Consider the following 14,719-nt stretch of genomic DNA (forward strand, 5'->3'; position numbering starts at 1 on the left):
TCAGAGATTCTGAAAGCATTACTTAACTCACTTACACACAGATGGAGTCTGGAACTATTAAACAACCTAAAGTTACAAAAAAATACTAACTATTCTGAGTGCCTTGCAACAAAACTAATTCATCAAAATACCAAATCCTAACCTAACACCCACTTTGAAAAAAACGAAAAAAATCACAATGCCTAGTAGAAGAGGCCTCTCTTACTGTTTTGTGTAAGCGTTGCTGTGCTTTATGAATTTCTACCTAAGCTAACGACGTATCAAAAAGATTAAAACCTGTTCAAAGCAGATTTTACAAACAAGAATATTGAGATGCAAATAAAAAAAATCAATATCGTGCAATTTTACATAGTACAATAGTTGTGATTTCTATCAACACAAGTATATAAATATAAAATAAATGTGTGATATATATCAACATCGGAAACCATCTTTGCAAATAGCCCTGAAACGACGGCAACGTGTGGCTCCATCTCCAGGGAAGGTAAACTGGAAATATTCTCAGAAGAAATATTTACATTTATCAGGAAATGCGAGTGTTTACAAATATCGGACCTTAACAAAGATTAAGGCAATCTTTACAGAATGCTAGAGTTTTTTTCTTCTAATACATAATCTAATATTGAGGTTGAAGAGAAACACAAAATGACTTAATGAGGATATGGAAATTGAACTTATTGAAAATGGTGTTCCCTCTTAGAAATAACAAATAAACATAATTTAACAAAAAAAAACTATATTTATGTACAACAAAATTTCACTTCGATTAAATAAAACTTCAGATAAGGCTGGTACAAATTTTATTTAAAGTTTTTGTCCCCCCTAAGATTATCAGGAAATTTTTAAATTCAAGATTCTAATTTGATTAAAGTGTTGTTGCAGAACTCGAATTTGATGTCGAAATACGAAAAAAAATTTTTGTTCGTGATTCGATTATCCGAAGACCCATACAAACCTTCAGATAATCGAACTTCGGATAATCGAGTCTGGACTGTATTTCATTTCTGAGATGTAACTGCTACTTTAAGGTAAATTTTGGGCTCCACATTTTTTTGGGCTTCTCTCAATTATAGTTATTGGAATTTTCGACAAGTTAAAATTTACACTTATTGAATAACAAGATTACAGAAGCATGGGTTTATTCGAACTTGAACATTTAACATCCAATGTTCTAAACCATTTGGAATTTTTAAATGTTTTTTGCTTCGATATTTATAAGTAGAAAATTTCCCGGGACTCTCGACCAAATTTCCCGGGAATCGAGAGGTCCAAAAATTGTCGATTTCCCGGGAAATTTTTCCCGGGAATTCCCGCTCGTCACCCTCTAGTGTCTACCCGTAGATGCTACTCCGTTATTGACCAGAACCCCTCAAAATTGCTCCGTGGACCACAGATGAAATGTAGGAACCAATCATCACCCCTTCATAATTTTCAAAGGTCCCTTTCATGCTGGATCAGGGGCGCCGACTAGTCCAAAATGTTGGGGGGGCACGGTTGTTTTCCGAAATCGAGAGGTAAGAGTGGCGATTAGATGTTAAAGTTTCTTGTATATCACGAATTTTGATAATTTTATTACGATGTGATACGATTTTTTTTTCATCCGGAATCATTTTTTTTTTTAGAAAAAGATAATTTATTGAAACGTGATTGAGAATGTTAATTGGGTTTTTTATGTTTGGAAGGCGAATTCCTTCTCATTGCCATATTCTCACTTATTTTCTAGAAGTAAGGCCGTTGCAAATATTTTTCAAAGTTTATATCCCCCCTCCCCCTTCAAAATTGTCCTGAATAGTCAGGGAACAAAAAAAATATTTTTTCGAAAAACTTCAAAATTTTAATGAAAATTAATGTTTAATCCACTTAAAACCAGTTAAAATGCATTTTCTCGCGTTTATAATCATCTTCAGCATGTTTGAACTCCTTTGAAAACATTTTTAATTTTCATGAAAGTCCCACGAAAAGCTCTTTTTTTGCGAAAAAAAACCGTTAATACCTCGGTATTTTCAAAACTAATGATTGGAAAGCAACTGTACGCCTATAAAATGCATTTTAAAACTCTTTTTTCATCCAAATGTTGAAACCTAGGCTTGTAATTTAAATTTTTATATTTTTTTTAGAAATAACAATAAAATTCAATGTTTAAAAAAATCGCAAATCAAAAAACTATGATATATTTATCAATTAATTTTTCCAAAATTTATGAATTTCAGAATTTTAGAATTTGAGAATTTAAGAATACGACCAAACTCGTTTTAAGATAGATTCCCAATTTTCAATAATGTTCTATTTTTAGTATTATTCTCTACTTCCTGATTTTTTGCATATTTTTTGAGGGTGCAGTTAAAATTTCTACAGCCATTATATTTTTTTAAATCGATCATAAATCCCAGAAGGCGATACACTTGTTTTTTTAAAGATTAAAATGTGAAATTGTCTCATTTACCTTTTTTTTAAACAATTGTTATAGAACGGTTAACAAATGTATTTGAAATCTTTTCAAATCCTTTCTAAAATTACCCAAAAAATTATCGAATTTATCAGCATTTTTGTAAATGTAAAGCCGTCAACAAATAACCATTTTAAAAAGTGTTTCAGCTTATATTCGCTAAATTCTGATCTACAATGGCAAATCGCAGAATGTTGCGTTTGAAAACTTGATGATTGTTTTCGCAAGAGTTTGCGTAAGTTTGATTGTAGATGAAGTGCTATGGGAAAAGTACATTGGTTTTGTTTTTGGAACAACATGCACAGATAGAAATCTTATGAGCAAATCCGTAAAATCTATGTAGACGACTTCTCTCAAATCATATACCGATGCCTCTGTGCTCTTGTACTAAGCTTACTGATTTTCCTAGAGAGCACAGTGGTAAAGATAAAACGTTGTCGATTTAGAAAAAAAATGCATCTAAATCCAGAAAATTGTAAACGATTTTATTCAAAAAATTTCAGCGATTTCGAAAACAACAAATGTTTTTAAACTATTTTACGGATTCGCTTACAAGAATTCTATACGTGTGTACAAATAATGTTCCATTTAAGTTTTAGATATTATTTTCAATTATTTCCTTTTTTATATTTGATATAAGAATATTTTCTTCCAAAATTTCTGGGGGACACAATGTATGGGTTAGCCAAATTTTAGGGGGGGGGGAGGCAAAAAGTATCGTGCCCCCCAGAGTCGGCGCCCCTGATGCTGATCATTACCGACGCCGGCCACGACCAGTGGTAAGACACGGGGAATGTTAGTACGATACTTGAGTGATAGAGATCGCTAAATCGGCTGAGTCTCCGACAAAGTATCACGTGGGTTAATAATTTTCGTTGAAGACAGAACCTTAACAACAAATGCCTAAAAAAATATAACAAGAATGGAAGCACTCATTATTTTGATTCAGAATAGAAACATAAACAATTTGTCTTTGAGCGAGTTAAAGATAACTCAATCTAGAATTGCGTTCCTGATTTCATTTTATTATAAATCAAAGATTCTATGAAGGGAGCTGTCCCACTAACATTTACACATAAGATCCTCTGTAATTACTATTAGCATTTTTTTTAAAAAGAAAACTGTCATTACAAAATCCAACTCAACCCTTAACATTGCCAAATTCAAGTTGAAATCTTTTTTCAAATATTCAATCAATGTGACTAAATGAAACAAAATCATAACTTTTCGTTAAAAATAGGCTAAATTTTTATATTAAGTTTTCATTAACTTTTGATGTTTTATGTAAGATGTAACCTCTTGCTTGATAAATAAAACTTAATAAATATCTTATGATTCACAAAAAAACATAAAAACTGTGTCAGATGATTTTATATAATTGAGAATTTTAATGTATTTTAGCTTTTTTATCTCAAACAGATTGAAACAGGGAAAGTAGCCTTAAATGTATGGTGAGTTACTAAAGAAAAATTGAATGAATTTAATTTGAAAATTCTGCACAAAATAACAACTTTTTCTCGTTTTCTCGACTTGAGTGGCCACCCTGTTTCGGAAGTTTAAACAATTATTTTCATTTTAAATTGAATTTTAAAATTTTATAAACAAAGTCTAAAATATTTTGCAAATTTTATATTATGTTTAAGCTATTCTTCATCAGCAATTTCTTTTATTTATTTTTATCAGTGAAATCTATTTTTTGTCTTATTGGTTTTATAGGGAACAGTATCTAATTCCAGCGTGCCTCTAATGTTAGCAGGTCAGAACTTTGACATTCAATTAAAGCTAATTAAAAGCGTTTTCAACTGAAATAGAATTATAAATACCTCAATAGGAAGTGAGCAAGCAAGTTTCTATCAAAAGTTTTGCAAAATTAGTTGTTTAAATAGTGAAAATCAGCAAATTGGATGAAGTTAGGAGAGAGTGCTTAACCTGCCAAACATACGAGAATTTCCCCTATCTCCAGCAAAATTGTAGGTTACAATTACAGTTACAAGAAGTTTTTTTTTACTTCGAAACAGATTTGTTCCAAATAATCATTTAATGATGTTTTAAATTGCTTTAAAATTGTAGATTTTGATTTAAATACAAGATACAAAAAATTATTTAGCCTATACGTTTATCCTGCTATTTAAAAAAATGTTAAACTCTGTCAAACAAATTTATTACTTTATTACTTAAGTCTCAGATGCAGATTTAAATTTAAAATCAACCGGAATTTCAATATTCATTTCATGTTATATCGAACTAAAGTGAGTATATCGAAAACAACATTTTTTTTGCAAGTAAAGGTCAGCAATCATCAAGCTTGACCAACTCTAAAAATATTTGTTTTTTTTTTTTTGTTAATAAATAAAATAATAAAAATATCTATGAATTTAAAATTAAAATATTGAAAAAAACTGGAAAGATAAATAAAAAAATACTGATGTTTTTTTCCACATGATTTTTTTAAAAGATATTTTATATTGGACTATTCGAGTTTCGTTAAGGGGTTACATACATGTAAGAAATCATAAATTTTTATTCAACAGAAAATGTATTGAATCTACTAAAAAGATGATTTTTTACCCCGAGCTGACTGTCATTGCCCCAAGAGTGAACGACACCATCTACGACCTTAAGATACTTCACTTTCATCCCAGCTTTCGTCAGCATTTTCAAAGTGTAACGACGCACCAGTCCAGTTCGGATCGTGGTCTGGAGCGTGCAAGAAAAGATACCCCCACTCCACACAACCCATTTGTGTCAATCATGGAGAGACAATCGAATTAAGCCCAGAAAATTAGGCCAACCCAAGCAGAAACAGCATATTTGTGCTGGCGGCCGCCGCAACCTCCCGCATGCATGATGATGCACTTGGCACTGGTGTGTTGTAATATTGTTGTGTGCATTTCTCGGGTAAACCACCAACCAACCGGTTGAAGGCAAAACAGACACACTTTAATAATTATTAGCTAGTAAGCGGTTCGAAATGAATGGGAAACTTCTAAACGAAGCAGTTTGTAACGCAACGCTCACTCTCTGCTAAGCCCAAAGCATTAGTGGGAAATGCACTTTACTCGATGCACATTCACCAACCAACTGCGGTGTGGTGGCCATCATCAGGTGATGACGAAGACGTTGTAAAAGTAAGTTTAGGGTAACTGTTCCTAATAAGAGCTTAAAAAACTCAGGTTAGTTGAAAACTGGTGAATGTAAACTCAAACTTGCGAACATTAAAGAATTGGTCTAGTATAGGACCACCCACCCTACCATAAATGCACGTAAAGAGATACTTTAGCAGTTTTGCGGGGGGGTTGCGCGAGACTCTTGCTTCCCGGTCAGGACAAGCTGGTTTTGTCAGGCAAGCAGCAGCGGCACGCAGCCTCTTTGGCAACTGGAACGATTTGGACACTGACTGGGAAAACATGGGATGGGTGAGGGAGGAGTATGAGGACCTGTTTTGGGAAGCGAAAGTGAACACGGAACGCACTCTACCCGGACCGATAACGGAACGTTTTCTGTCAAGTGTGTGGATTTTGTACGCTTTGGTACCTACTTAAAAATCAACTAAATTTAATGTATTCAATTTAATTTGTTTTAATAGTTAATAATCAATTGACAATTTCGTAATTCTTAGAACCTTACAGAGTTTTGGGGTTCCTTTCCATTATGATTTGTCATTGAATTTGAGCAATTCTCTAAGATTTCGGTCATTCGTTTATTTTGTATTTTTTTAACCGGCTGAAACTTTTTTGGTGCCTTCGGTATGCCCAAAGAAGCCTTTTTGCATCATTAGTTTATTATAACATAAAATTTTCCATACAAATTTGGCAACTGTCCATACAAAAAGGATGTATGAAAATTCAAAAATCTGTATCTTTTGAAGGAATTTTTTGATCGATTTGGTATCTTCGGCAAAGGAAAAGGATAGAAATAGAAAAGCTCAGAACTAGATCACAACTTGTTTCGTCTATTGATGTTGAAAAATTTCGCTACACAAGCCAACTTATCCGTTGTAGATGTAGTTCATCATCAGCTCACTGAGAGCTTGGATTTGATCTGTCTTGGTGCGGCAGGTACGAAGGCGCGCAAGCATCTCTCCAGTAAGAGCGATCAACACCGGTAACGTCTGCTTGTCCCGATGGAGTATAGCTCCCAGAAGCGACCACTGCAGCTGCTGTAGCGGTCGAGCTCAAGGAACATTTTCCGCGTGGCACAGCCACGGATATTCGCCGTGTGATGTCCACCACAGTTCGCGCACTTGACGCGCCCTCCAGCTGGTCTTTCCGCGGAAGACTGCACCTTTCGGTTCGTCATGTAGAAGAAGCCGTCGAGTGCTTTGATACGTCGTAGGTCCTGATTTTTGACGGACGCACGGTAGAAGTACAGAAAGTACAAGGTGTACGTCACCGTTGTCGATCACGAGAACAATGCTTGAAAAGGGATCTATCACTGAATGGGACAGCTCGAACTTTCTGTCAGCAATCATTTCCCAAAACGATATTTCAATAACAACTTTTCAAAAGGGCGAAACCCTCAGATGTAAATAAACTGAGTTTTCGTCAGATTCATGTAAAGCGAACAAAACTGATTCTAAAACACCCTCCAACATCTCAAAATTCCGAAAATACGTAGTTTTACAAGCAAAAAACAAAAGGGCTAATGAACAACATCAATCAAAACAAACCAAATTGAGTTTTCGCCCTTGTGTTTTCACCCAATCACGAGGGGCGAATGTAGTGTTTTCTGCAAGTTCCGACGTATATTTAGAAACACTAAATTTTCGTTATAATTTAGTGAATTTTAACCTGACAATCCTCAAAATGGATCAAAATGTATGTTTCTGATGTCCACAACAAACACAGATTTGTATGATTCTAAATACATAACTTTTTAATTTAAATTATTGTAGTATTGGATCTAGTCTGGTTTCACAATCTAGACATGAAGATCCATAATTTACCGGTTCTTGGGACATCCGGGGATTCTGGGTCGAGCAGTTGCAGGACAAAAAGTTAGTGTAGGGAGGTTTAGAAGGAATACCGTTCAAAATCATCGCCTCCGTAACCAATAAAGCTATGCTAATATTGAGAAGGCAGGATGGCGTCGCGGGGTGGCCTAGTCGTCAGCTGCCATGTCTCCCACTTCCGGCAGGGACACCGCAAGGGACGTCACTTCAATATAGACCACATGCTCAAACCAACTTGCTACTAACTGTTTATCATAGCCGTGATCCTTGCTCAACGATTCTTGGGCTGAATCGGACTCATTCTGAAGGCTTTCTAGACCCATTTTTTATCACCCACGATGTTTTTGACCGCAAAAATCACAGATTTGATCAAATTAAGTTCTGCAAAGTTCTAGAATTATCTAGACATCCTAACAAATCACTGGAACGAAGAATCACCTTGATTGGTTGAGTTATGCCCGAGAACCATTGAGTTGAATTTACCGTTCCAACTTTTTTGGAGCCTTGGGCGTTGGAATGTTAATTAATTTCAAATTGCTCTCTTTGATGAAATTATTGCTTTTTGCCTTCCTCACGTAACTGAGGAAAGGCTATAAAATCACTCGAAAAACGAAATTCTGTATTTGACCTCCTAGTCCCACCTTCATGTATACTTATCGACTCAGAATCACATTCTGAGTAAATGTCTGTGTGTGTGGTGGGAAGTTGATAAAAAAAAATTGCACTGGATTATCTAGGCACTGGTTGAACCGATTTGGACCGTATCGGTCTCATTCGATCCGTCTTGGGGTCCCATAAGTTGCTTTTGAAAATTATAAAGTTTAGTAAAGTACTTCAAAAGTTATGCTAAAAAAACGATTCTAACAAAAGTCCGGAAAATTGTAAAAAGGGTGGTTTTTGTAAGAAACCCCGTCATGTTATACATTTTTAGACAGGTATTCGAAATACCTTTCCAAGGAGTTCAAAAGTTTGAAGATCTGACAACCCTATCAAAAGTTATGCGCACTTAAGTGTTATTTATGAACTTTTTAGAGACCGGATCTCAGATATTTCGATGAAAACGTTGTCCGGATCTATCATGCGACCTGTCGATGGATAGGTGATCAAAAGACCTTTCCAACGAGTTCAGTAGACTGCAGATCTGACAACCCTATCAAAAGTTATAAACACATAAGTGCCCTGAATTATGAAGATCTGACTACCCAATCTGATGGTATGAATAATGATTCAAGTTGATAGAACACTGAAAGGCCCGCCCTTGTGTATCTATTTTAGATAGCATTACCCTCTAAATGTGAGGAAGGCAACAACCACCTAAAGGTGTGTATAGTAACGTTTTTCTATTACGTTTTGACAAAATTGATAGTTTTCATGCTTTTTTGTGGAAATAGGAATTGATCGAAATTGCAAAATTTTGAATGTTGATTTTCCCGAAACGGCACGATTGTAGGTTTCGCCCTTTTGAAATGTTGTTACTGAATTGTTCAAACAGTACCTATGTATCGGAATCTTGATCCCTAATTTTTGCAGCCACTATTTCAAATGTTTGTAAACAAAAAATATCAGCATTTGTAAATCTGCTCAATTTTGGTCTAAATATGAATATTTCGAGTTTTTAAATATTTTTAGCATAAAATTTGTTAAAAGGCAGTATTTGTAGATTTTGCTCGGTTTGTTCTAGAGAAGTCGTACCGAGGTGCTCCGATTTGGATAAAACTTTCAGCGTTTGTTTGTATATATATGAGATGAACTCATGCCAAATATGAGCCCTCTACGACAAAGGGAAGTGGGGTAAAACGGCCATTACATGTTGAGGTCAAAAAACATATAAAAAAACTTAAAATTGCTCGCATTTCCGTAAAATTTCACCAATTCAACTAACTTAGGCGCATTCGAAAAGTACATAAACAACCAGGATTGGTTTGACTTTTTCTCATAGTTTTTGCAAATTACTAAACATACTAAAAATAGTGAACAACACTAGTGCCACTAGTGAACAAAAAAAACCATCCCCTCCCAAATCCCCACGGGACTGTATGGGCGTAGCCTTGGAGCACAGTGTGGAAATTTCCGTTCTTAGATATTTTTGGTTGTACCGGGCAGCAATCAAATTGTCTAACAATATTGAATTGACCATTGTGGCACCCCCTACAGCGTGGTGCAGACCCGTAATGCTATGCTATGCTATTACTAAACATACTAAAAATAGATTTTTTAAAACCCTTAATATCTTTTTGCAACAGCCTCCAACACCCATACTCCTATGGGTCAAAAGTTAGGTAATTTTATGGACTACCAGCCTACGGTATTAACTTTTTGGCCAATCGCAGTTTTTATCATAAATATTTTTATGATTTTTAACTTAAGGCTAAAAAGACGGCACTTATAGGTCTCAATTTTGACATATTCAGAATCATTGGGAAATTCCACATAAGTTTAAGGTGTTGCTCAATAATCACATAAAATTTTAAAATCTCATGTTATGAGCACTTTTAACTGTTGCTCAGCAAAAGGATTGAAAACAAGAGTGATAAACTGCTAACTGGGATGATTAGTGACATATAGGGCGAATTTAAAGGATATTTTTGGCTGGGAGTGAGAAAAAAAACCAACCTCATAAAGAGGAACAGCATGTATTTCCATCGAGCACCTAATGTTGGCATAACATCAAAATTACACGTCTAGACGACGTTTTCAACTGAACTCGAGGAATAATTAGCTCATAAGAAAGTGAGTCTAATTTGACACAATTTTAAACGCCAAATATATAAAAAATTCTATTAGGAGGATTCAGCAAATTTTTGTTGCCGTTGCTAATATTGTTCTAACAATTCTGTTTTTATACGCCGAATGTTGCCAATTTGAAACAACGTTTGTTTTGCAAAAAAAAAAGATAATCCGTGTCCATGGATTGCAAAATATTTGACTATATTATTCACGAGATTTCCGTCCCTGACCGAATTCAGGTAAACAAAGCATGTGACTCATCAGTCCTGACTTCTCTGTATGAGTCCAACTCGCTTATCGCAAATATTGTTTATAAACAAAGTTACACCGGATTGTATTCCTCTAATTAGCTTATCACAAATGCAAACATTTGTGTGAAGTTTAGTTAGATATGTATTAAAAATTTTAGTTTTCAGAACAAGTTTTAAAGAACAAAGAAAAAATAATCTTAAGATTATGAACAATCCAGATAATTAACTTTGCAATCAGCATCAAATTGCAGCTGGTGTTTTGCTGAGTAAAGAAAATAACCCTCCCAGCTGTGAAACCAAACAATTCAATCCCTTTCGTCGGAACACTCACCATATAGATGATGAACGGCAGGAACAGCAGAAACAGCCAGATGTACAGGTGGACCGCATTGCAGAACACATTCTGGTGCACGTCGTAGAACCACCCGCCGGTCAAACTGGCCAGCACTCCTTGTCGCAGGATTTCCAAGGTTTGCGACCCCATTGCCGAAGGTTCATTTCATAATTCGAGAGAACCTTCCCTCTCCGATCTCTGCTACTCTTCTTCCTTCTCCTGTTGCACGGATTCACCAATCCGGAACAACCGCGGAGTGCTTGCTTTGCTGCTGCTCGGGCCAGAACCTTCTTACGAAACCCGATTCCGAAATGTGTCCAATTTCACACGAGCAAGCCAGCAAATTAAAACAACAACAACAAAAAACTTTCAAATCATTTTTCCTCCTCTCTTCTCTCTGTGCCTCTGCTTTGGGGCTACGCAAAACTGGCTGCCTGGCCTGGCCAAGGGGCCACCTCCGTCGTCGTCGTGTTGGGGCTGCTGCTGCAGTCAGCGAAAAACTTTCCTCCGCGAGAGCCCCCCAGATCTTGCCTTCTTCTTACTCGGACAGGGGGACGGACGGACACACAACTCAGTAGGCCGTGATGGAGGACAAACCACACACACAGAAAAAAAAGGAAAAAAGCAAAAACTGCAACTTTTTCAACCCCCCAAAAACGCGTCGAATTTCACTGCTTCCGCGGTTCCGCGCGCGCCAAACCGGTCCCCGCGGCACGGCCAACACCGTCCACGCTCCGTTGCCGAGTTCCGGGCCGGAATCGGGGCTTGATTTCGAGCTGAATTTTCTGGTTCGAAACCCGAGAGAGAAACGCGACGGCAACTTTTTTTTTCCTACTTCTATCCACTTTACGAACTCGCAGACTGTTTCTTGCTCTTGTTCGCGTGATTTGACAGTTGTTTGACAGCGGCGCGAAGAGGAACGCAGAGAACGGTGTGCGTTTGGCAGGGAAGGGTGAAATATTTTGGATAGGTGCTTGCTGCGGAAAAGTTGCTTGCAGAAGTCTGCAGCGAGCATGGAAGTCTGCAGCAAAAAAGAAGTTGGAGAATGTGAACCGAGATGTGAACTCAATAATTCAACCGACGGAACATAGCTCTCGTCCCCCTTTTTCCCATATGCATGGTTTCCTTTCCGTTCCGATCTGCTCCGGGAGTTTTCCTCGTTTTTTTTTGGCAATTTCTGTTTGACAGTTGCGGAGTGGCGCAGAGTAGCGGGTAAATATTGACAAAGTGTCCCCAGAGAAGATCGCACCGGGAAGATAACCCTTGAGATAATCTAAAATGTTGCACTAGAAAAATAGTTTCATACAATCTTGCATCAAAGAATATAGAGTGCTTGGCAGCGCCACCGTCGTGGCTGCAAAAACTTGACTTTTAACCGCTTTTAACAATATAGAAAGGCTCAAAATTTTCGATAGAAAATAAATGTTTATCTCGTTAAAATTTAAAATTCATCTCAGTATAATCCAGTTAACTATAAATAATGCAAAAATACATTAACACCGTGATTAACACTATCGATAACAGAACAGAAAGTTCATTCAAAAAATATGTCGGAGGGCGTGTTATGCTCCATACAAAATTTTTAAAATTTGTATGGAAATTTTCTTTTTAAGGGGGGGATCTCTAAAAATCCATTTTTTTGCGTTACGTAATAAAAGAACGCTCCCTTACACATGTTATCTCCGATTTCGTTTTGTTTACCTTCTTTCGCGCATAAAAGAATTATAGAGAATTATATTTTGATTTTATATTTTTAACTATAGATTTAAGCTTTTTGATGATATTAAAGCATATTGAAATCCCTAAATTGTTGAAATTTTTAAGTATAATCATTTTTGAAAAATCTGAACAGATTTTTGTGATTTTTGGGATTGAAAAATCGGTCAAATACAGATTTATCTGGATATCTGGCATGGCTGGTCCTAAAGCCTTATCACTGAGCAAAACTCACACAGCGCATCGAAGTGTTTCGCAAATGATCTGACCCTGCAGTACAGAGCACTTAAATATCAATCGCAAAACACACGAAATTGCGGTTATTGGCCATGAAATAATTTCAATAGTCAAACACTTGAATTTTAAATGGTGTTGAAAAATATTACTACGTACAAGCGATATACAGGTTCTCGCTTGCTAGTCATGCACGCTACCACTGCGCCGGCCGGCCAGTTGAAAACGGGAGAGTTTTTGTGCTCGTTCTAGCCTCGCTTTTAGCCATCGATAAAAGTCGCGCTAAAATCAATCAGTGAAACACATTAAATTCAAGTGGAAAATCACGTTGACTTTGAAAAGTGCTTGTTTTGTGTAGGTCTTAAGATCAACTTCAAGTGTTTTCCTCATCACTTTGAAAAGTTCAAGACAGTGGAACAAATTCATGAACAAAACACTTGAAAAGCTTGAGCCACCCGAATGACAATAACGTGTCAAAAAATACCAAAAAGTTAATCGCCCAAACACTTGCATTTGATAGTGATTTGGATTGATGTTGAAACATGTGTCTATGATGTGGCTTTATTCAATAATTCATGTGTTTGGGCACTTGAATAAAAAGGGTGGCGTATTTTCAGTGAAGTGTTGGTGAGAACTTATGGTTGACATTTCGTTAATATATTAAAAAGTATATTAAAACATCGTTATTCTACCAAAATGTTCTTAATATTTTTGAAGTTTCCTCCCCCTTGATTTCAGTGTATAATTTTTACTTTTATTTTTCTTAAAATTTATTACTGCGGGCGTTAATAATTAGAATTTGTTGGCGTTGGTATGACCGCACAAAAATGGTCACATGACAGCCGAATGACAGATAAACTAACTGAACTGAAACTGAAATGGTAAAGCAAGCATTGTCATTTTGAGAAAAATATCGATTCTGAACCTCTCAAGGTGGTATTTTTTTGGGACATTCATAATTTGAGTTTCTTGACGAGTTTCCTATTTTCAACCGAGGAATATTGAGGACAGTTGAGGACCAAGGGGTACGCTCCTATTGGTGAGCGGGTCGTGTTCCGAGGCTGAGTTTTCTGGGCGTTAATGGATTGCACGAGTTTTCCGTGGGAGGTACATTCACTAGGGTAAAGATTTCCGAGTGTGTGAGAGCGTTTGCTACATCGGGCCGCGTTATGCAACATCCAGGAGTGTACTCAATCTGGATCCTCGACGATGCGAGGATTCATTGTCACCATGCGATGCGATGATCTCTCTTGCCAGCATATGCACCTTTCTACAGCCCGATCGAGTTTTGCTCCAAGATATTCGGGGGGTCACTTTGATCCAAGTGTGGGTTTAAATAAGACTCTTAAGGTTTAGCATTAGTTTTTATTGTAATGATACGTGAAATAAATGTTGAAATGAAGTTTAATATTCGGATATATTCGCCTTTAAAGATAAAGGCTTTTCCTTTTGCCTCTTGCTTCCTGACGGCTCGTTCAATGCAGCACAACCAATTCTGTAAGTGGTACAACAATGTCAATCTTCAACATTTTACCAACTGAAACAGACCAATTACCTTTCTTTTGGAAACCGATCTTGGTTTAGAGCCAGAAGCACATGGTTCGTTTGCGTTGTTCGTCTCTTCTCTATTCACCGACTGATCACGCGCGAAAAGTTCGTTCACGAGATACTCGTTTTCCGATGAATCGGATGCTGAGTTCAATGTGCATTTGTAATCAAATCGTCTTTATACCCCGTTCGCACGGGCGAGTTATAGCCGGTTATAAGACCAAAAGTGGTTATAACTCTTAAAACCGGCTATAACTCTGGTTTTGCCCATACAACGAACTGTCAGATTAAAACTGGTTCTAAAAGTTATAACCAGGTTAAAACTGCTCGAAAAGGGAACTCGACTACTTGAAAACTCATAGTAGTCTTTGGAAAACTTGCAAAACTTTTGACATTGACAGGAAAAAAACTTTTTGCGTACTGGCGCGTCCCAATTCCACGGAGCGGACAAGGCACCGTGAAAAAAATACCCGGAACTGGAACAAATGGAGAACAACCACCACCGGAAGGAA

At 36.7% G+C, this 14,719-nt stretch overlaps 1 protein-coding gene across 1 annotated transcript in view; it reads right to left on the reverse strand.

Moving 5' to 3' along the window:
- The window catches only part of LOC6046672 (protein pecanex), a 39,993-nt gene extending 28,409 nt beyond the window's left edge, over positions 1-11,584 (reverse strand). Inside the window, exon 1 of the mRNA XM_038262143.1 lies at positions 10,707-11,584. Coding sequence (XP_038118071.1) covers positions 10,707-10,859 — 153 coding nt within the window. The 5' untranslated portion in view covers positions 10,860-11,584. The remainder of the gene's footprint in view (positions 1-10,706) is intronic.
- Positions 11,585-14,719: the final 3,135 nt, after the last annotated feature.

The sequence above is a fragment of the Culex quinquefasciatus genome, chromosome 3 (genome assembly GCF_015732765.1).
Source record: "Culex quinquefasciatus strain JHB chromosome 3, VPISU_Cqui_1.0_pri_paternal, whole genome shotgun sequence".
Lineage (NCBI taxonomy): Eukaryota > Metazoa > Arthropoda > Insecta > Diptera > Culicidae > Culex > Culex quinquefasciatus.